Here is a 24,314-nt window from a genome sequence, read left to right as displayed (position 1 = left end):
TTTTTTAAATATCATTATTTTTTAGGTGGGGCAGATTCCACCCATGATGTACAAAATATGAGTAAATACTGCCACTTCATAGTATAGTAAATTCCTTTGTCCCATGCAGCGAATTTGGGCTCTCGCGCCGCCTCTGACGTCACACCAAGACATTGGGGGGCGGGGTCATAGACTTTGGTCCTGCAAAAGGGGCGTTCCCAGCTCTATTAGTTATTCACCGATTCCTCAAAAACAGATTGATACTATTGGAAATGACTGCCAGTTTTGTTTTATTGAGCAAAAAAAATACATACAGGGAACTTGTTTGTGAAATATAAGCCATCTGTACGCTATAGGTCCTTTAAGGGTTGGGTGAAAGGCACTATAGTGTATTTTGATGGGAGAAGATTCGGTCTGGTTATTTATGATTGTATTATTATTATTATTATTATTACATTGTGTATATGTTTTTCTATTTTGTTTTGTGTACAGTTTGTCTACATCAAATCATACAGTTTGTTGTATATGTCTTTATTTGTATTTGCTTTTATTTTGCCTTGTTTTATACTGCTGAATCTGTTCTCAATTGCCTGACACGGATTAAGTAAAGGTTAAATGAATAAAGCTTCAATAAAAAAAACAATTGAAATCAACAATAGAGTTGAGAGCTGTTTTTACTTTTGGCGTGACTTTATTCAGCTAATTGATGAGGGCCAAATTCAAATATTAGAAACGCCCATGTTTGAATGCAACCATCGATGACTGAGTATTATTATCTTTATAAGGCAGGATTTTATACAGTCCTTGTGTTTGATTGTTCAGTTGTAGCCAATGAGTGTACCGCAGTTATTTTAGCATTGAAGGTTAGCTGGGCTAAAAGCAATAGCATTACCTTGAAAAGTTTTATGGTGGACTACAGATATTTTTTGCAAATAAGCATATAATAGAAGTTTTTAAAAAAAATAACATGTGAGTAAGTGTTAAGATGGAGGCGTACATTCCAAAATACAATGCAACAGTTTCTACATATTTCATCTGTAATATTAAAAGGGTGAAGCTGGAGAAGCATCGCTGTTTAGAGTTTGCTATGAGATAGGATACTGCATGTCCCGCCCACTCTGTCCTAGGACGCACCGTGACTGGCTGAGCCACCAATCGGTCAGGAAAGGGTGCCGCCCCATTCGCCCTTTTGCAGCCCTCCTCCCTTCGGCAGCAGGTTGGGTTGAGCGGTCCACTAGGGGACCGTGGACAGCTCCCGTCTGAGGAGCAGAGCAGCGCAGGAGGAGGAGAGGGCCGGACATGGGGGAGCCACCGCACAGGCCCGTATGATCGACATCAACAGCATTTGGATGCGCACCTACACAAAGAGAGCGAAGTGGAGAGGCCATCGGAGGACGGGGAAACAACCGAGGAAGTGAAGGGACAAGGGGGATTCGGCCACTGACCCATCCCGGCGCATCAGGGGGGAGAAGAGGGAGAAAGATTTCCGCTCGATCTGATGGACTGACGACAGATGAATGAAGACCGCCTACACTAACGCCTATCGATGCCTGGCCAAGGACCTGGACGCTTACGCCATGAATTCGGACATGACAATGGACGGCATCGGCAGCCTGCACGGCGGGGTGGCGGTGGGCTCCGCGGCCCCTGATGTGGAGCTGATGAGCGGCCACAGCCCTCACCACGGCCGCGGGAGCTCTTCGGCAGCGGCTGCCCTGCGGATACACCAAGACCTGGCCGCCGCTGCCGCGTCATCCCGCTCGGCCATGGTGTCCGGCATGGCCAGCATACTGGACGGCGGCGGCGGCGGCGGCGGCGGCGGCGGCGGGGACTACCGTCCGGACCTGTCCCAGCTCCCGCTGCACCACGCCATGAGCGTGCCCTGCGACACGTCCTCCCCCGGGATGGGGATGAGCGGCACCTACACCACCTTAACCCCGCTGCAGCCGCTGCCGCCCATCTCCACCGTGTCCGACAAGTTCCACCACCACCACCACCACCACCACCATCACCAGCGGCTTTCCGGGAACGTCAGCGGGAGCTTCACCCTAATGCGGGACGAGCGCGGGCTACCGGGCATGAACAACCTTTACAATCCCTACCACAAGGATCCCATGTCCGGGATGGGTCAGAGTCTATCCCCGGTGCTGGGTAACGGTCTGGGCTCCCTCCACAACACCCAGCAGGGTCTCCACAACTACGGCACCGCCACGCACGGAGGCCACGACAAGATGCTCAACTTCGACCCCACCGCCGCCATGCTCTCCAGAGCGGACCACCACCAGCACCGAGGTCTCGCCGGCCCGGCCGGCGGGATGATGCCGCACCTGAACGGAATGCACCACCCGGGACATCCCGTGCCGTCGGCGGGCCACCACCCCCATCCCCACCCCCACCCCCACCCCCACCTCCATTCTCCATCCCACGGGCCCGTGTTGGCCTCCATCAGGGAACGACCGCCCTCCTCCTCCTCGGGGACGCAGGGGGGGAACAGTTCGGGGCAGCTGGAGGAGATCAACACCAAGGAGGTGGCGCAGAGGATCACGGCCGAGCTGAAGAGGTACAGCATTCCTCAGGCGATCTTCGCCCAGAGGGTCCTGTGCCGCTCCCAGGGGACCCTATCGGACCTGCTGAGGAACCCCAAACCCTGGAGTAAACTCAAGTCTGGCCGGGAGACCTTCAGGCGGATGTGGAAGTGGCTGCAGGAGCCCGAGTTTCAGAGGATGTCGGCTCTCAGACTGGCAGGTAACTGGCAGGTTTTTTTGGTTTGTTTTTTTGTTTTTTTGTTTTATTTGCAGTCTTACCTGCGCCATACCTAAACAAAACAAAATAAGTCCTTTTATTTATTTATTTGTATACTACCGCGATATTAGCTGATATTATTTTGAAATAAGTGTCGCCACTGACAGAGCGATCTAGTTGAAGTCGTTACATTTATTTGGAATCACATGGCGTTATGTTGACCATTTATTGATCAACAAAAAAGGTGATCGATGGGGAATGACCAGGTCAGAGGACTTCCCTCCAAACACACTGTTCTCCTCACGCTCCTACTGAAATAGAGCCAATTGGCGTTTTTAACAGTTAATTCAAGCGATTTGTCACTTTTTTGGGGAAATTGAGAAGACTAAGTCGTGATTATTACATCACACAGCAACCGGTGTATTTCTTCCCACTTCTGTTGAGTGCCCTCACTCAGAGCTAGATGGATAGATGGATAGATGGATATATAGATATTCTGAACAAATCTTGAGGGGTTGAGGAGGTTGTCAGTTCAGTGGGTCTGGGGCCCCCTCTAGTGAGGGACCTCCCCCATTGTCCGCAGGGGACAGCGACAGCGGCGGTGGGCTTTCATAAAGGTTCAGGTGGGTTTTCAAGATGTCGTTGGGGAGATGTGATGGTGGTGGTAAATTGCGCCAAAAAGGAGGCTTGAATGGTGCTGCTGGGGTTTAGTTGTGCTGCGCAAGCAGTTTTCTGACGTTCACTCGGTTAAGGCGAGGTTCCTTTGGTCTTTCTCTTCGAAAAGGCCCGTTTCGTTTTGTAATGGGAAAAAGTGGCGGGTGCGTGACGTGCGTTCTCATTTGATTCTTCTCTTTGAGCTCATCGCACATTGCAGAACTGTGGAAAATCTTTTACATCGTTACGTTTCAAAGAAAATATAAGAAAGCAAAAAATGCATTCTGATTAAAAAAAATAAATAAAAATCATGAATGTCTAAATACTATATTTGAACAACGGTTATCATGGATTACTGTACATAAGCACATAATACTTTCGGTAACAAAGTTGGTTATGAAAAAGCTCATTTTAAAAATACTGTATATAAATAGGAAGTTTGTCATAAAAATCATGAAATTAAAACATACTTTAGGAAAAATAGCTTTTTATTTTAAGTCGTTGTTGTAGTTATAGTGTCTACAATTAAATATATTTTTTGGATTTGTAGTTAGGATAAGCAATTTTGTTGAAAGCTAACGCTCTAAAAACATCAAGCTCATAAAAATGCATTGTTTTTCAAATGAAGTTATTCTCTGTTATGGTATGATCTGGTTAAAATCATTAAAAAAAAAAGTATGTCTTTCAAATCATCAATGTGTATGGTACGTAAAATCCAATTTATCTTAAATAAGGCTGTATATTGAATCAGAAACATCATTTAGAGTGCTTTGTATCGTAGTGCTTGAAATTAGGCAAAATGTTATGTAATTTGGAAAATGTAGATTACATTAATTTAATTCTAGATTTGGCTTCAGTGTATTCCAGTGATTTTTAATTTGTATGTGTTGGTGGCTTGCTCAAATGCACCATTTACATTTTCTTCTGACAAACAAATTGGCTCTTTTAGGGTTAAAAAAGTTTGAAATCAATCCGTTTTTTCCGTTCAAAGAAATATTACTTTTCCATAAACTGTGGCTTGTGCTAGCAAATTGAAATGACATTGTGAAATATAACGGTCTATTTGAAGTGAGTTGATGTAAAATCCCCATTTTAATTCAGTAATATACTAATTAAGGATGCCAACCTCACCCTGACGTTTTAAGGATTGTGGCGGAAATCATTATTGAGCTATTTTTTTTCTTAATGAATGATTGTGTTTTAGTTTTGTCTTTAAATCAAAACCGTTTTCAAGTTTAAGGAAAAACAAGCAAACAAACAAAAAGATCAATCAATGTGATTTTGACAGAATAGTTTCCTGCAAAATGTGCTCTTTAATGCATGTGGTTGGGAGTAAATATATTGAATTATGTCCAAAAACAAACAACAAAGGCAGCTGAGTAAGAGTGTACTCTTTGCCCCCGTTTTTAAAAGGTGCAAATAAGCAGTTTGTGCTCAAGCCCTGACAGATGAGATTATCTCTGCGCAATTGCACTGTTCTTTCAATCCTTGATTTCTGTCTATCGACCCTGTGGCAGGGGTTGTTTGATTTTGACGGCTGTTGTTTGATTATATAGATTAACAGGAAATGCCTTGAGTGAAAAGGGAGGGTGGGGGTGGGGGGGGGGGGGGGTGAGGATGAGCGGGCGAGGCGCTTTCATGCGATGTGTGTCGTTAAAATGGAAGCATGCAGACACACGCTGAACAGCATCCTACTCTCATGTGCAACATGGTCGGTGTGCTTATGTTCAACATCCACAAGTCACTCTTGAATCGTTGCTTTACCACCAATAAATGTCAGTATAAAAAAATTGCATCATCATACAGTACCTCCAAATGAACTGATTGTTATTGTCAGTAGTACTTTCCCAACGGCATTTCCCAACTTCCAAAAAGCCGTCAGGTGAATGACACCATGAGTAAACTAAAACATAGATTGGCAACAAGCTGGCATTTTTCACGGATAGTGTAAACAAATGTAGATATAATAATAATAATAATAATAACCCTTTTAACATACTCCTCAATGTATCTTTAGACAAACAAAGATTTGGATTTTAGAGCCTTTTTTTCAGCAACTGTAATTTACATGCTTGTAATGTTTGTGCGTGCAAGCGTGTGACTGTTTGCTTACTATTTCTATCCTAAGGCCCACCACACACCGAGCGGCGCGACAGAACGTTCACGCAGTGTTCAAGGTTGTGCGCGTAGTTTTCATGAGGGGTTGACCGTCGGCAACACGTTTTGCGGCAATTCGAAATTTGAATTGAAGAACAAACGGCGTTGCAACCTTGCAGATATAACGGCCGCTCAAAAATGCCATGTCGTATCACAACAATAATTCCGTTTTCCGGTTACGAAGTGAGATCCAGCTGGCCGCCTGTGCAAATAAATTAGCGATGAAGAAATACTGTTTTTTATTGTCATTTTGAACTATCATCGAGGCACTCCGACTCAATGCTGCAAAAGGAAGTCATCAGCTGTGGTTGTTATTGGGAAGATTGTGTATGTGGCCGTGCAGGGATTACAATAGTCATTTCATTGCGCTCACGCTTCACCAATATGACTTTTTGAACGACTATGGGACAACAGGGAGCTGCAAATCCGAGATCAACAATGCGAGAGCCAGCTCATAGAGCTGGGGTCAAAGGTTAGAGCTGCAACACCCAGATATTAGCTGTGGAAAACGTAGCAGCTGCACGGAAAGACACTTTTAAGCCTCTCTTAATCTTTTTGAAATAACTAATGCTAATAATTCTACAGTTTTCTATAAATGCATTGTAGTCCCTTTAAATGTGGGATAAGACGTGGCCCACTGCTTTGTAACTACTGTCCGCCAGTGCAGTCATCTTTCAACTTCCTTGGGAATATTGCTCTCAAAGCAAGAGTCATACGGATTTTAAAATGACATGTGACTTCAGACGGCTGAGGTGAGGTCTTATCGCGAGACACATTCTTTGTCAGCCCTCTACTGTTTGCCATCTGAAACGTATCTTCAAAAACTTCGGTTACTCTTGGCCTACGTCAAATGAATTCTGTTTTTGTTCAAGTCATCGTGTCGCCTCATTGGTGAAGATACTGAAACCCAAAGTTCATCAGTACTCAACTAAGCTAAGGTGAAAAGATTGATCTGATTGCCAACATTTCCATATCATTGGTTTACTTATTTCACCACGCTGTAGTATTGGGCCACCGCTGACTTTGTCGTTTTGACATCGTGAAACAGTGAAAAGTAGAACGGATACAAAAACAATTCCAACATTTATTTTGGTTTAGAGCTGGATAAAGTTGCACTTTATTTTCACTACTTTTGTCGATATGGGTGGAAGTGTTCACCTCCTCGAACCATACTGCCACTGCTCATTATTTATCATGAACCAGGACGTAGCCTGCTAACTAACAACCATATGACACTCCACATTTATTTCTCTTTTGTTTGGTCTTGATGGCCGTGCTCTATTGACTCATATTCTAGGTATAATCATTACAGCAATGCTAACGGCCCTTTGAAAGTACTGTGGTTGCTTGGCAGGGACTATGCACGGACACCTAAAGCATTCAATCTCGTCCAGCTTTTTGATGTTCCCAGGAATTTCCACGGTTTGGACAGTCATTCATCTGACTCAGACGTTTTGTACAATAGCTTGAGCGCTGCTTTGATTGGAAGCCATTTCTCCAAGCTTGCCAAAACGACAGAACAAGCAGAAGAACCTGTAAATTAAACTAAATCCATTGTCTTGTAATTTAGTTTGGTGTTAAGCCCCACCCATTAGTGTTCAGGGCTCTGAAAGTATGAATGAATTTCTCTGAAAAATGCTCCTGAAGGAGAGCCTATGGGGTTGTTCCTATGTTTGGAAATGGCTCAAAGGTACAGCGTTGAAATTTATCCCGAGCGTTGCCGCCTGGCCTCCTCCTACCTATTTTGAATCTGTTTCTCCCTCTCATTCTCTCTTTTGGGGGGAGGTATTATGTGATTGTCAGGGGAATTGAACACAAGAGGAGAGGCGGCAGCAGCCCGATGAATTATTGATGGGAATCTCGGCGTGACCCTCCTCGGTCTGCTCACTTCACTTCTTCTTCACCTCACTGCCGGGTTAACCAGGCAAAATGGAGGGAGGGAACAAAAGGGCGGTGGAAGAGCGAAGCCCGTTGTTTGGTTGGAGGATGCTGCTTGTGACTCCGAGTGAATTATGGATGAAAAGAAAATGATGCTCCAATCAGTGTTAGGAGGGCTCACATGCCCACAGAAACACTTCCATCAGTTCAACAGGAATGCATTTGATGACGTTTTTGCTACTAACTTCAGATATTTCAAATTAAACAACTATGGAGGACAAGGGGGGGGGGGGGGGGTGATTAATGAAGGAAAATGGATCACACAATACTTTTTTTAGGATGAAATCAACTGTTAGGTCACTGGAGAAATTGAGCTTGGTACACCAACGCTTATAATTTCATAAGAAATTTGGGAGAAAAAAAAACCCCACACTTGAATATGTATAAGTAGTAAGGACAAAAGCAGAGTAGTTAGTATTTGGGTGAAATTGCACTGAAGATCCAAATGATGGGACTCTAAATAGCTTCCATTTTCCGTGTCCAGCTGCAAGCAGACATGGTTCATTATTAATGAGCTGGACTCTGCTTTATGGCACGCCAATTAGCAGCAGTTACTCTGCTTGCGTTTTTGTGCGTATGTATTTGGTCTTACAGTTGCAGACTGTGGGAATACAGATTGCTTCTGTTTTCAGAATGGACCTCCTGCATATTCACTGTCTGCTATCGATCCATAATAATGGATTTTTAGGCTGCTGGGAGGAGGCGTTAGAGCTTAGTGTGTCAGTTTGAGATGATTTGACAGAAAATGTTGTAATGTTCTCTTCTTGTTTACTAAGCACCAGCCCAACACGATGTACTTTTGACTCTTCAATGGAAGAAGTAAATAAATATTACAACACTTGTAATTGTTTATACCAATGTCAGTATTTTTGTACCATCCAAGTGTAGATAACATAGGGCAAACCTTAATAGAACATTTATTTTAACCCCAGAATACTGTAGCACAACACTACAAGATTCATTTTTTACGTTACAATTGTTTTTCCAAATCGGTAATCACAATCAGTACATGCATAATAATGATATACCTCTATAGTATACTTACATGAGAAGGTTTTCATTATTATCATTAGTATTCGCTGTTGATTGGCAGGGCCAAATCACATGATTCTCCCGAGTTAATGTCCACTGACATGAGGTGACAATAAAAGACTACGGAACAATGTTTAATTCGCCAGCCATGGTATCCTGCTCATTAAATGGAAAAAGACAAAGTAACCTTTAATAATCAATTGAATCTTGTGTAAATAACATGGCGATAGCCGAGCATTAGAGCGACGATAACTGATGTTTTCTTGACGTTTAGTATCTTTTGAGAACTGCCTTCCATCACCTTCACTAGGTTATTTGGAGTTTTTTTTGTTTTTTTTTGGTCACTGCAGCTCCTCTTATCCCTTGGATAAAGCAAAGGCGGCCGAGGTGCTTGAATGATGCGCAGTTTGATTGGCACCCGACCTGTGATGACAGCCTTGACTGCTTTCGTAATAGCCTCGGAAAAGACAGGTTTTCGTCTGTCCAGCGGGGTACTGACTTGAGAAAAGTACAGTCAATCAAACGGTGGGATGTAGCACAAGAGATCAAATTGCTGTGCGGCTCCACGTAAAGTGGAAGACCTGTTGTCCCCCTACGTTGCAAGTGGCCTTTGAACGTCTTTGCTTTGCGGTCCTTGTTGGTTTTTCACCTTTTGAGTAATAGGAAAACAGAACCGCAATATTTCTAGCTGCTCTGGTCATGTGGTCGTCTCATCTTTTACCACAAATACTTCACAAGTGGGTGAAAATACAGCCATGAAAATAATACCTCAGAACATCAATATCTACATGTGTAATTTTCAGCCTTGCTCATTCCCACTCTTTGCAACCTTGTGGCTCCCAATAAGAAAATCACAGGCGTAGCGTAGTGATTTTTTTATTTTATTTAGACTGTCCACAACAATTATGGCGCCTTGGAGGTGTTGGAGTGGTACAAGTGTTGCGCAGCAAAACAGAGGAGCCCAAGTTCAGAGGAGAAAATGGTCCTGTCGCAGCTTTATTAAAGCAGTCAAATCAAACGTGACATCTGTACTCTGAGCTCATCGAGGCCGAGCACTTGTAGAATTCACACAAACATCGGCGGGAAAGAAACAAGGCAGGGACACGAACACAATTCTTCACCAGAAGTAGAAATCAGATCTTTTTTTTTTAGCCCAAATGTTCATTTGAAGGACACTTTTCTTCTAAAGGCGTAGCTGGAGGAGTTTGCTGTGGAAGAACTTGAGCCCTGATCTCAACCCCATCAAACACTTTTTAAATGAACAAAAATGTAGGTTGTGAGCCAGCGCACAAATAACACACAATTCTGACTGAATGAAAACTGGAGTGAATGAAAGATTTGCCACAGATACAAGTCTTGATAGAAGTTGATATCATTTGAAAGTACAGACTAAATCTATGTTTTGTTTTCATTTTCTCCTCATGTCGGTGTAATGGCCTGGTGTCCAATGTAGTATTCCGTGAGTGACTAATGAGAATTGTGACAATGTAATGTTATTCATTGAAATGTTATCCGGGGTTGACGTGATAACTGTAGATCTGTGACCTAATTAAACGAGATCCATAACATTAGCGCGTGCTTATTTAGCTGGTGGGCTGTAAGATGGATGTTAGCAATACATGTGATTATATTACATCCCGAACAGTTGCTTCTGGGAATCTTGGTGATGTATTGAAATGTGCAGTATGTGAGACACATGCAGTATGTTTAAATAACGAGATGACTTTGGACATGGCTGCCCAACCAAACTTGATTTCCAGCTTTATTTGTCTTTTCTATGTGCTGTCATTCCGAAATTTCTCGTCTCACCCTCTACTTCCCTCAGGTTCATTAGTATTGGTGTCACAGCGTGGCTGAAATAACTGTCTGCAGGTGTAATGAGTCAAGACAGGCGGCACAGAGCCGTCAGTCTCCGGACATGCTTTATGGTGGAAGACCAACGGCACTGAGAGAAATAAAAGGACAAATAAAACTCATTGCCTTTTGGTATTCGACCTTGCGTTGGACAAAATGGTGCAGTAATGAGATCAAATTGGTAAATCTGATTTCATGTCGTGCTAAAATAAAACACTGCGTACAAAACAGCATTTAGTGCTGTGAGTGTAGAGAATATTTGATGATGACTTAATCGTGTGGTCAGCAGCATGCTGTTCTCGAGGGTTTGAATTTAAGCTCAGGCCCGCCTGTATAGAGTATGCATGTTCTCCCTGTGCTTGCACGGGTTTCTTTGGGTACTCCAGATTCCTCCCACATCAAAAAAAAAAATAATCATAACATGTTCGGCGAATGTCCCATACATAGGTGTGAATGTGAGTGTGAATGGTCGTGTTTCTATGTGCCCTACGATTGGCTGACGAGCAGTCCAGCGTGTCACTCGCCTCCCGCCCAGTGTCAGCTGGGATAGGCTCCAACTCAGCTGCGACCCCAGTGAGGACAAGCGATATAGAATATGGATGAATCAAATGAGCAGCATCATGTCAAAAATAGATTGCTGTTTGATTGTTATTGTCTGTCAGTTGCCTCGGCTGCTTGTAAATGTGCTGATGTGTATCTGTAGTGGATCAATACTCAGATGATGCTAAAATACTGACACCAAACAGCCACATTTGTTGTCTCTGGTCTGCTTTATTTAGATATTCTGTGTGTGTGTGAGAGTCAGCAGGTTTCTGCAGCGATGTGTGCGTGTTTGATCGTGAAGCAGCAGTTTTGGTTTGGCCCGTGCGTGGGGGTGGATGTATGTGGATCGATGGCTGTAATCCAGAGCAGATTAAAAGAGCATTAATACTGGCAACGATAACGTAAACGGTACGGACCTAGATCTCCATTGATCTGTAGGAACCTGATCTAGACTGCTTCCTGGAAGAGAAGGGGAGGCAGTGAGTGGGGGAGGGAGAGCTGACTGACTGACCGTACGTATTCACCAGAGATACTTTTGATGATTTTGCCTTTATAGACCACCCCAATGGAAGGAAATATGACAAGCAATATGCTATTAAAATGTAGACTTTCAGCTTTAATGTAGTAGAAGAGCTAGAGAGATCCTTGTTGTCATTATACAAGCAAGGTAGTTTTGATGCAGCAGAAAACATACACACAATGCGCTACAGTAAAATATAGGCAGTCAAAATAAACAGCACAATTAAACAGCATATCTCATTGAAATTACTGCTTAACATAGATTATTATGAGATTATTACTATAACGTGTGAATAGTGGGGAAGAAACCATTTTCAAATCTGGATGTGCTATGTTTGTCTCCAAAATTTAAGGATTTTGACAAAAATCCAAATTTCCATGGGACATTCAGGAATTAGCCTAATGTACAATTATTTTAGGTAGAATGCTGTATGTCCGTTTTCAGGGAGTCCAAAGTATTTGAACATTTGACATAATTGTAAACATCAAAATATTTGTTACTACTTGAATGGAAAACCATCTTTTGAATGACTGCCGGAGGCGTGGCGCTCATTGAAATCAGCAAATGGAGATTTCATTCCTAGACTCCACTTTCACTCGCTTCTCGTTTGTGGCTCTTAATTCAGAATTTGCGAACTTCCACACAATGTATGACAGTAATGGCTGAATGGTGCTGTAAATGCTGTATAAACAAACCTCTTCCAGTAAATGAGCTGAAACCAATCAACCGCATATTGATTGTTTTATTTCAATTACAGTGGTACGTTCACTAATGAGTGCCCCATCTTACAAGATTTCACTTTGATTATGTTTTTATACAATGCAGTACTATTTTTCGTTATTAATAACACATAAGAAAAAAAATCTGTTGTTTTTGCGGCTGCAAAGGATAAATATGTTTTGATATACAAGTAAATTGAGTAACGAGTTTGGCCACGTAACAAAATACACTCATAAGTGAGCATTTCTGTTTTTAGTGGCCACAGGTGTCCGGGTCCTTATCGCTTATAAAATAAAACATACCTTGGTTAATGTAGCAATATATGATAATCATACTTTATACTTCCCACACCACACATTCATTTTTACCCCCCACAAAAATAGTTTTTTGAGCGGCTACACAGCTTACAAATAATGATTTCTTCATAAAATGTCACTCAGTGACAGTGATTCGGAGAACTAGGTTCTTGGATAACCCATTTAGTAATTGAATAGGCAGACATTTACCAGGAAAATTGTGTTCTTCAAACATCCGCTAATCAGTGTGATATGATGCCGCCAACTTGAATAGTGTCAATTATATACTTCTTGAGCAATCTGTCTTTGATAAACTGGCATGAATGTTGCTGTCCATAATGCACTCAACATGTAAACCAAAAATGTTTTTTTTATTTTTTTTTTAGAAAAAAAATATTTTGAACATAGATTAAATGATCTTGGGTTATTTATGACATCAGTCATACTGCGAAAAAAGAAACATTTAAAATGTAAGGTGAGTCATTTCATTCAACTCAGTAAGTTTAATGGTACTTAAAATAAAAATGTTGTTTATGATATCACATTTAAATGTTAAAGAATGCTTTTTGTTTTATCATGAGATTGAGTGATAATATTGGATTTTCAGCAAAATTCAAGACAGTCACTCCGTGATGTCATTTTGATTTGAACGACTTGGAAGAAGAAATCACTTCTGCTGACAATTGTTATGTATAAATATCCCAAATACTGTAATTATAGTCATACATTGCGATTTTCATCCACTTTAAAAAATGTTGTTGTTTTTTTTTTTGGCTTTTTTTCCACAAGTCGCCACTAAAATGTAGAAACCCTCAGGTCAAGGTACCGCTCGTTTGTCTCTGCTCAAATACTTCTGGACCCAAATTACTGTAAGATTCACACTAAACACATAGCAAATGTTTCTGAAGCAAATGTCCATGAATTTAACACTGCCTTTAAACCAAATGTTTACATTGAATGAATATTTATTACTGTGATTGTAGCGCATCATAGTGAGAGCTGTTTCTAATATTTTGGTAACTTTATTTTACCACAAGTGGAGAAAAATATTAGAAACACCATTCAGTAGGATCCAGCCCAGTTCTACACCGCTGCAAACTACAACCTTATTAAATACTAAATTGTGTTTTGCTTGTGTGAATCAATCCTGCAGTGGCTGCAGACTATACAACAAAGTCCATGCATGGAACTTGCATAATTATGGAGATGTTTATACTCCCGGAGTGTGTGGTTATGTCAAAGGTGTTGATGCAACACAGCTAATATTGATTGCGTCCTCTGTCTGGATTCGGCATATATGTTGAAGTTGACTACATCAAACATCATTTACACGTAATTTGCTCATTTCATAATTTTGAAGCATAGATAGGATTTACAGTATTATATCCCCTCCAGAGCGTGTTTCTTCAGCTGACCCTAAGGCTTATCATTGGCTCTGCTTGTGCTAAATTAGTCAAAGGCAAACCGGAACGTAAACGAGACAATGAAGAAAATGGACGGTCAGATTTCCTATTTTTTGCCTTCACATTTGGTGGTAAAAGCATTAAAAGGAGCCCTCGTTTGATGTGCATTAGATTTATGAGATTGAGGGAAATCCCCCTCTATTTGATTGTGCCACATAACTGGATTCATTCTGTTAATACCATCTGTCATTGGATAAGGTTTTAGATTAGATGGATAGGATCCAGTTGTCGATATTACCGCCTTTAATAATGACAGGTTACCGGGAGAGAGTAACTGGAAATGTCTGACCATCCATTCGCTATCCAGCCGTCCTCCGTTTATGCCCACATCCATCCTACCATAGGCATACTGAACCGTTCTTCCAAATGATCCACATCCATTCATTAGCTATACCTAACCATTGTGCCAAACACCACACCCCATTTTGTACCTGTACTTCCAGTTTAACCGCATTCAATCAGAAACACTGAACAGAATATTGATGTCAAAAAATGTCGGAGAAGTACGACTTTAAGCATTTTGCAGCACTGATGCTTTGCATCTCACAGACAAGGAAATGTGATCAACTTGTGTGATCAAAATAGAGACGAGCCACAGCGGTGAGCCGTTTGCGGGATGTCCCTTTATCGCTGGCCAGCTTCCTCTTGATCAATCATCAATAACAATATAATCGATTGAGCGCGGAATATTATCTTTCTGCCTGTGTTTGCTCTTTGCCGGGGTTGTGTGTTGCGAGACAGACCGCCGCTGGCTTCAGGACGCCAAAAACAAAGCTGATAAGAACGAGTACAGAGAAGCCAGTTAACTCATCATCTATTAGTCTTTGTGTGTGACTAAACAGTGGCTCCCTTTGACTTATACTCACTGTCAACATTAGCAAGTCAAGGTTAGCGAATGTTTTCCCTTGAAGCCTTCTATCTCTCCAGAGCGACTTGCTTGGAAATTCTAACTTTTAGCAATTCGGAGTCCTGTTCCTCATTAGAGAGAGAGAGAGAGAGAGCGAGAGAGAAAGAAATTCACTCAGTGCATATCAGATCTTTGAGTAGAGCGATCTTTATTTTCCCTTAATGAATGCCGAATGTTGATGTTTTTCATATTGGCACCATTGGTCATTTCCCTTTTTGTTATGTTTAAGAATTGATGTGAAAGCTTTTCAAAATCCTTTACATTTCACAATCTCGCAAACTCTTGGGTACATTTCCCCACTTAGCATAAACTATCCTGTGTGCATATTGAATTGAACACAATTTTCTGGCACCCGTCCTCCCTTGCTGGCAGTACCCACATGTACCAATACAGTACAACGTGTTTTACTTTTGGACAACAAATGTATGAATGGTTCCAAACATTTCTGACGGCAAACTGAAATGATGCACAACCATAAACAAACAGACAAAGATAACTGACTCCCCAAATAAGTAACTTTTCAGCGTCCGTTTTCAGATGTGGCTTTTGTTTTAGCAAACAGTGTTCGGGGATAAAATGTATTTGCTTGTTAAGTTGCAACATTAGCCCTCCCCCAAAAAGTGCTTTATTTCCAGCAATCTGCTGGTCTAAACCAATCTTCTTGAAACATGAAATTGAAATACTAGCACTATACTGGTATGAATACTAACGCTATTTGAAATATATGCACAGTTTAAATCCAATTTCTATTAGTCAGCTGCAAGTTGCACGAACAATAACAATGTGTTTTAATCATTTCATTTGAATGTATTTATTTGTTTCTGTCTTTATGCTGCATAGCATCCATGGGTATGAGCTTATTTTACTGTACATAAAAACATAGGCATGTTTTATTTGAGTTTTTCTACTGACAAGTACATGTCTGATGAGAAGACTGGTGCCAGAGGACTCTGCAGCTACTGCTTTGCGCCTATTGCACCTAAGACATTTGTTTTATTCAACCTTTATTTATCCAGGTAAGGCTATTGAGAACACATTGTCATTTGCGATACAGTGTGTACATGCATGCATAGACCATAGTCTGATGCTGTGACCATATTTACGTGGTGGACTGATTATACACAGAGGAACCTTTTTAGAGTGGTCACGTATATACAGTATATTGACACGCAACTGTTTAGGGAATCCATCTTTTGACGACTCCCCCGTGGAACAGCTCCGTAACACAATTGCATGTTGTGCTCGTAATCACAAATATTCACACCCTTAATTGTATGCTTATATTGATCTCCAATCAGTTACATTAATGATTAAGTGCTTCAGCCGCTAAGTGTATTGAATTGCGCTGATGTAATTCCATATTTTTCTTTACATTAAAAACATCTTTAAGCAACTGGTGATTACACTTTTAGTGCTCCTGTGGGTATTTCCACCAGTAGGACAGCGTATGTGGGATTGATCTCAAACAAGTTTTCACAAGGGCGCGAGCATGTGTGTGTGTGTGTGTGTGTGCGTGGGTGTGGGTGTATGTGTGTGCGTGGGGACACAAAGAGAAAAGGATAGTCAGTGTGAATCACTGACTTAATCAATAGTCATAGTGTAAAGCTGGTGTTTCTACCATGGGCTGCAAAAATAGTGTGACATCACAGCCGGGCGATGCAATAAATCACACTTTTGAATCAAACAAAGAAGTGGAATGTAACAGTTAGCAGAAAGCAACAATGGAGGAAATCCAGCATCTTGTGGTTTTTCTCTTTGCCACGTGGCTGTTTATTCCAAGAAGACACGTTTTGTTGTCTTCTCCTGTTTTTGCATGGAAGTGAAGATTCTCTGTTAACCATACATTTGTGGTTGTCGCCCCAATTGTAGGATGCCCCAAAAAAAAAAAGAAAAAGTGGTGCAGCATGGATTCCATTTTTGGGTAGCCAACATTACATTTGCTCTATGAAAACGTATAGAATTGAATTGAACTAAAATGTATTGCTTGGTGGAAATATGAAGGCCTGGATCCAATCCTTTTGCAATACATTTTGGGAGTTTTCTGGGCGGAGACATACTGTAGAGACAGAGAGAGCATTTCCGGTTGGCAAAGTGGAAAGAAGAAATGATCACAGTGCATTAAGCGCAACCACACAGACACTCACACATACACACGTACACAAGGATATTATGGAGACTTGATTGCTAAGTGCTAAAAAATTGCACACCTTAATATAAACCTACTATATAGTGTGTGTATGCGTGTGCATGCATGCATGTGTGTGTGTGTGTGTGTGCATGTCTGAAAAGTGCTATGCATTGTGTGGTTGTTACGTTTGCTCCATCTCCTGATACTGATGTTACTTTTCGTGGCACGTGTGACATCACTTTCAACCACAAAAGTAAACAATGTATATCATTGCAATTCTGGATCATCCTGTGAGGTAACCGTATACGAGAGAAAGGAACAATATAATTGTAGTATGTAACATTAGATGTTGCTTGGGCATTATGCATGGTCAGGGTGAATAAAAGTCTAGTATTGTATACAACAAACATAATTCATTATAATTATTATTAATAGAATCACAATGCAGTTAACAATACTTTAAATACACCAAAAGATTTTTTTTGATTTGGTTTCTGCTCACACACGCGAGCCAGACATCTTTTTACGTGGATGACTGGTCCATATTGAAAAAAATATATTTTATTGACGATGTAATGTAAACAAAGTACCTGCATTCATCCATCCATCCATTTTCCATACCGCTAGGGTCGCGGACTGACTCTGGGCGAGAGGCGGGGTACACTCTGATCTGGTCGCCAGCCAATCGCAGCGCACATATAAACAAACAACCATTCGCACTCACATTCACACCTATGGGCAATTTAGAGTCTTCAATTAACCTACCATGCATGTTTTTTGGAATGTGGGAGGAAACCGAGGTACCTGGGATTTGAACCCGGGTCCTCAGAACTGTGAGAACTTTTGACCTTGACTAGAGCAGAACATAGAAAATGTCAATTAACAGTGTTAATATTTTGGGGGAAACAGTGTCACATGTGACAATAAACAAAAGATTGAACAAAATAATTGCTGCGCTCTGCTGGCTCCTGATGGACTGTTTTGATGAGCCAAAATGTGGCGCCACAATCCAGCAGTGAAATGTATGTTGAAGGACGGCTTTACTACTTACCCTGCACTTATATGCCCTCGGTGTAATGGATACCAGGCTTAAGTGGTAATGGTGCAATAAAAAAATGATACAGAGTGCAAGAGGAGGCGAGCCATGGTGAGAGGAAAAAAGCGGGATGAAGCAAGTCAGAAAGATAGGAGGGGCAGAAAGAGGAGGGAGAGGCAGGGGAGATTGATGCAAGCAGTCAAGAATAAGCAAAACGATAAGAAGGATGGACGAAGACAATGGGCAGAGAAATAATGGAGACAAAAGCGTGATGATGAAAGCGAAAGTAAAGGAGGGATAAAAGGACGTATGAGGCAAAGAAATTCAAAAGACAATATTTGGAGAAAAAACATGTTTTGGCTCGTTTTCCTGCTTTTAGCGCCGCAAGTGTCAACTGAGACCCTTTTTCCAATAACTGCATGTGTGTTTGTATTATTCGGCTCACTTGTTCGTAACATGATTGATCAGAATCGAGTTGTGGACGGGACATGTATCAATTGCATAAATAATGATTCACAGTGGCGGTCCTAGCTTGATACATGGTGGCTGGGAAGTGCAAAAACAGTATAAAAAGAATTGTGCGATACTTTTGCAGTTCAGAAATCAAATGAACAAAAGTTGAAACAAAATGACATTTCAGAAACTAATCAAATAACCATAGCAAGCTTTGTTTTTTTCTTTTGTACAAATGTGATCCATATTTGGGATGGTCATCTTTTACATCTACGTAGCCCAGCCTCCCCGCGATGCAGGAGCCAATCATGTTGAAGCGGGGTGTGTCTTGCCAAGAAAGGGTGTTTGATTCCTAATAATGCGTCAATCTGTGATATTGTACGTTCCCTTTCCTGTTTGTGTCACTTGTAGTTTGTTTTGGCTTGTGTTCATTTGTTTTCCGAAATGTACATTTATTTCACGTTTTGTTAATTTGTTTTCTGAAATGTAAAAGTGTTTCGGTGTTTGTAAATTTGTTTACTGAAATGCAAAAGTATTTCTATTTTTTGTTCATTTGTTTTCCAAAATGTAAGTTTGTTTCATCTTTTGTTAATTTGTTATTTTAAACTGTAAACTTGAATTTATTTTCTGAAAGGTACATTTGTTTTGTTCATTTGTTTTCTGAAATGCAAAAGTGTTTCACAATTCGTTATATTGTTTTGCACTTCCCAGCCACCGTATTGTGCTAATGATTACAGCCATTCAGATGTTTACAATGGCATTACCTTCAGTTTAGGAAGGACCACAGTCTTCTTTGTGTTATAATTGCTCATTTAAAAAAAAAAAAAAAAAAAACACCACTCAAGAAAAACGTTTTTACTCATGTTTTCGAGATTGGTGGGTGAAAGCTGCAGCTGGCTACTAGCGTGGACTGAATGGGTGGCAACAATGGGGAAAGGAAATACCAGCATCTTGAGGGTAATAGCTGTTCAGCAATATACAATATTTATTAAAAAAAAAAAAAAAAAAAGAACTATGAACTAATTCATTTTTTGATCGGTGAACTTAGTTCAAAATTTTGAATTATGAATTAGGAACTCAACTCGATCATTCGCGGAATTGTGAACTCAACTACTTGGCGTAAAAAATGAACTTTCCCAACACTGCTGTATTTTAAGGGTTATTTGTTAAACTTATTCTATCAACTACTTATTTCTTTCCCAACACTGATCCTGTATTATTTCATATTGCAATATATATCGCAGGTTTAAAAAAAAAATAAATCGCAATGTCATTTTTTCCCCAATATCGTGCAGCCCAAGTGGCATGTCACTTAAACGGCTTTCACGACTGACGAAGAGATCAAATATGAATAAAATGATTCCAAATCCAACACACCAATGGTGCCATTAAGATGACTACAGTTGTTAACTGATAATGTTGTCATTTATTATTCCCACGTGGTAGTAGTACTCATCATGTGTGTTTTACCTCCCTGTACAGTAATGTGTCTCACAGGTCATGCTTTTAACATAGTAAAAGAAAATTTAGCAGGTAGCAAATATTTTGGGGGATTATTGCTGTCCCCCAGCAATATTGTCCCGTTTCACCACACGTGTCGCACATACCAAAAATCCGCCACTGTGTTTCATGTCTCCCAAGCAATTTACCATAACAAAACTAACGTTTGCAACCGCAATGTAGTTACCGCATAAGCTAACAGTTAACATACCTGCCTATACTTCTTCCGATACTTGCAGTCTGGATGCCTTGTGGAACAATGCTGCCTCTCACAGGCCATTGTTGGTATTACGCCAGGCTTCTTATGTGGGGTGATAAGACACGATTGTCTGTGAGCACATCATTGTTCGTGTAGTGTGCTGTGATGGTCATCTTGACAACACCATTTCCCCCCCTTGTCTGTGTGGGGTCTTCCACATTTTCAAACTCAGGTGTGATGTCAAAATTGATATGGCGGTATTGTATCTTCCCTGAGGAACTGTGGATGTAAAATTGCAGCCCTACTAAATCCTGCCAAGAGTGTTTTGGTTGTTTTGTACAGCTATTCATGAATATGCAGTTACTTTTGAAAATAAAAATAAAAAGACCTGAAGGACTAAATAAATAAATAAACAAATAAATCTGGTGAAATGGGGTGAGGCTAAAAAAAATGTTACAGTCTGTCTGTCTTTTTCTACTCAACTTGTAATTCACTCTCATGTTCACCTCTCCCATTATCTCAAGTGTTTTTGGTCATATACTGTAGTTGTGTCCTTCCTTTTATTCTGTTTACTCATATCTCCTTCTCTTCTACATTTCTCTTTCTACTCCTATATGTATGTTTCTACCTCTGTCCTTAGCCACACAACATCTGTTTTTTTTTTAATCTGTATTTCTCTTTAATGTGTCAATCAAAGAACATTTGGACACCCTGGACTCTTAAAAACTGCTGTTTGTTGTATGTTAGCAGCTCTTGAGGCTGAACGCTTTAATCAACTCTCCGGGTGAGTGTATAGAGAAAAGGCTGGAATAATGCCTCAAGGCTGGGAGACATTAAGGCTTGGTCAGCAAGTTTTTATTTGCAATATCTAAGCAGGTGTGCTTTTATGTAATGTCTGAACTACAAAAGCTCAGCTAATCAGCTATTATTAAACATGCTGTCAGATCATAACATTTTATGCCAAAAACAAGAAATGTGGAGGGGTATTTTTGAGTCGTCACTTTAATACTTAGGTTAGTTTTATTTTAGTTACATTTCTGTTTTGTTTTGAGTGTGACATACACTTACAGTATAAGCCACAACAAGACCAAAAGAAAAAGATTACATATAACAAATATCCCCTCATCCTTGTTTCAGAGCTATCTGTGACTATTTACAGGTATATATATATATATATATATATATATATATATATTTTTTTTTTTTGTTAATTGCTGAATCCACATCATGTGGACTTTCAACTCTAATCCAAGTATTATGTCAGTTCATCAGTGCTATCACTCGGGGGCCCAAGTTTGTAGGTTAGTTGAGCCTTGGAGTCACATGGGGACAAATGGAAATGTTTTTTGAAATGGCCTCGAAAGAGAGAACAGCTTAACAAATTGCTGCATGAAAGGATCAGCGTGTTCCTACATGAATGTATGTTGTACTTGGAGGAAGAAAGAATTGACTGCCAGTCTCCTCCTATTGTGGCCAATAATATAGGGCGGAATAATACTGCCATAACAAAATTGATTGCAGCATAATCATCAGGGGACTGTGACTATGATGTTACTATAGTAGTGTATGTATTACGATAACTGAGACGAAGGAGGTAAACTATCCAAGTGATTTTCCATATTTTCTGCTGATACCGTCTGTGCTTATAGACGCATTTAGCAACACTCTTATTGACGGCAGCGAGCTGATGAAAGACAGAGTAACCCTGCCTTATTGATCGTATTGATCCCGTCTCACCTTTAAAGAATACACCCCTCCCCTTTAACGCTCACCAACCACTTTATTCTCAACCCTACCCCTTGTTCTCAGACCGGTAAACCCCTTTTGAATAATATAATTGCGCATTTGATCCTCACTGTAACCCCGATCAGAGGGTGAAAAAAAACCCTGATTGAATCACTCAAGCGTGCTCCTTGTTCATTGATGGCAGCGGTTGTGTTTGTGTGTGTGTCTGAGTGATTGTGATGCCTCTCCTTTTACATTTGACACTTGACTTGTCTGCACCTTTTTTTTTTTTTTTTTTAAACATTGTCTGGTGAAAACTGCTGCTGAGCTGCATTTTATTAAGCTACAGTAAGCAGAAAACCGGAGAGAGACGGACGTACCTTATAATTGTTAGTTCATTGTTTTAGGCTAAATGTTGTTCCAACAGATGTATGCTTTCAAGACCCACTCAGACTTGAGCTTATAGAAGTACTTCAAATCATACAGTTTTTCAATTGTTTTGGTACACTTAGATCGCGTCAGCACAACATACTGGTGTACTGCATTATCCAATTTATGTTTTATTATTTCACTATTCCAATTAGGAATTCGCAACTGCATGCAGGGTTGGGAATCTCTGGCATGAGGCCGATTCGATACATATCTAGATCTAGATACATATCTAGATCTATTCAATTCAAAAACGATATCTTTAAGGGCGTAGCGATACGATACGATTCAGTATCTGAACTGGTCGCCAGCCAATCGCAAGGCACATATCAACTAACAACCATTCGTCCACACATTCACACCTAAGGGCAATTTAGAGTCTTCAATCAATCTACCATGCATGTTTTTGGGATTATTATTATTATTATTATGATCATTTTCACCGACACAGTAATTATTGTATGATTATTTTCTGCTACAGAAACACAAAATAATGTTGAGTGAACTTTTTACAAAAGACAAGGGGCCGCGGTGTGCCCATTGCTAGATCAAATGCGTTACTGCCTTGCCATCAGATGTGGGTAGAGTAGCCAAATATTGCACGCAAGTAAGAGTACTGTTACTTTAGAATAATATGACTCAAGTAAAAGTAAAAAGTAGTCCTCCAAATAATTACCTGAGTAAGAGTAAGAAAGTACTCAGTCAAAAAACTACTCAAGTACTGAGTAACTTATGAATCATTTTTTAAATCAAAGCATGAACATCAAATAAAATAAAATTTGTACAATTCACCTGATTTATTTGTGTATCTTTTTGAGAGGGGAGGTGGAAATAAACAAATAAAATGGATTAAATACAATTTATAAAACTAAATCTGGTTACACCAGGATGCACTCCCTCTTATAATTGGCATGTGACTTTGTTCAGAAGTAACCCCAGATAGCAAAATAAAAATGTGTTTACAACAGCATTATTACATTGCACACATTAGCATGATGAATGCTAAAACCCGTAAACAGCATATATGAAGAATACAATATTGCAATAGTAACAAAAGGTTTAACATTTTCATTTGCAAACGAAGATTCAAGTGTTGCAAATAAGTTCAATTCTGCATGTTCTCACTGTAAAAACTAAATCTTGCCAAGAGTATTTGTCAGTCTGTGGAGCAAAATTAAAAAAAAACAAAAACGTTTTTTTGAAATTTAAAAAATAAAAAACACCACAGGTTTTTGTTTTATTATTTTAAGTAAATCATTGATTCAAAACAAAAACTCAGACACTCTCCACATGTAAGGGATCCACCCCCCTGTCAGGAGTTACTCATCCAGTGGTCTCAAGCTCAACATACATTAAGCCTTACGTGACAACCACCAGCCATTATGGGGCAGTCCAATATCAAATCTATCCAAAAAAATAATGCTTGCCATCAATCTGCTATGAAAAGAGGAATGAGGTAGGTTTGGGTGATATGGTGAAAAAAAGAGATCACAAAAAATTGCCCCCTCGGGAACAAAACACTTTAGATTTTAAACATTATCATTCGAGGTATGATGCTACATGCTCTGATCGACGCAAAATGTATTGCAATCACAAATCGCCCAGCCCCGAAATTAGCATTCAATATTTGCTTTGTATGAAAAAACGAACATGCATGAAAAAGCATCCCTCAAACAACACACTGTAAGTCAGAAGTTAGCCAGCATCCCAAAGTGCAGATTCTGCAGAAGATGCGAATCAGCGTTCACACCAAGAGTGATTAGAGGGATAATTATAGTGTTAAGTGTCTGGTTGCTCTAATGTTTAAAATGTTAAAACAAATCATTTCAGACCAAGTTGTTTTTCTGTGAAGAATCTGATGGTTCTTTCAGCCACTCCTCATAGTGTTCCACCTCCTCCAGTGAGGCAAAAAGGAAACAAAATGCCTTCGGGTACTTCGGGTAAACTTTCATCGACGTTCCTTCCAGGAATCAAGTTTACCATGGCAGTCAGCTGTGTTAGCTGGTGCTTTATTTGTTTCATCAGTGCAAGCATGTGAA

The 24,314-nt window shown here is 40.3% G+C and overlaps 1 protein-coding gene across 1 annotated transcript in view; it reads left to right on the top strand.

The window, feature by feature from the left end:
* Positions 1 to 1,205: 1,205 nt before the first annotated feature.
* Positions 1,206 to 24,314, top strand: part of onecut2 (one cut homeobox 2) — a 38,602-nt gene continuing 15,493 nt past the window's right edge. Inside the window, exon 1 of the mRNA XM_061747147.1 lies at positions 1,206 to 2,724. Coding sequence (XP_061603131.1) covers positions 1,497 to 2,724 — 1,228 coding nt within the window. The 5' untranslated portion in view covers positions 1,206 to 1,496. The remainder of the gene's footprint in view (positions 2,725 to 24,314) is intronic.

The sequence above is a fragment of the Phyllopteryx taeniolatus genome, chromosome 15 (assembly GCF_024500385.1).
Source record: "Phyllopteryx taeniolatus isolate TA_2022b chromosome 15, UOR_Ptae_1.2, whole genome shotgun sequence".
In the NCBI taxonomy this organism is placed as follows: domain Eukaryota; kingdom Metazoa; phylum Chordata; class Actinopteri; order Syngnathiformes; family Syngnathidae; genus Phyllopteryx; species Phyllopteryx taeniolatus.
This window is presented reverse-complemented; position numbering and strand designations above follow the sequence as displayed.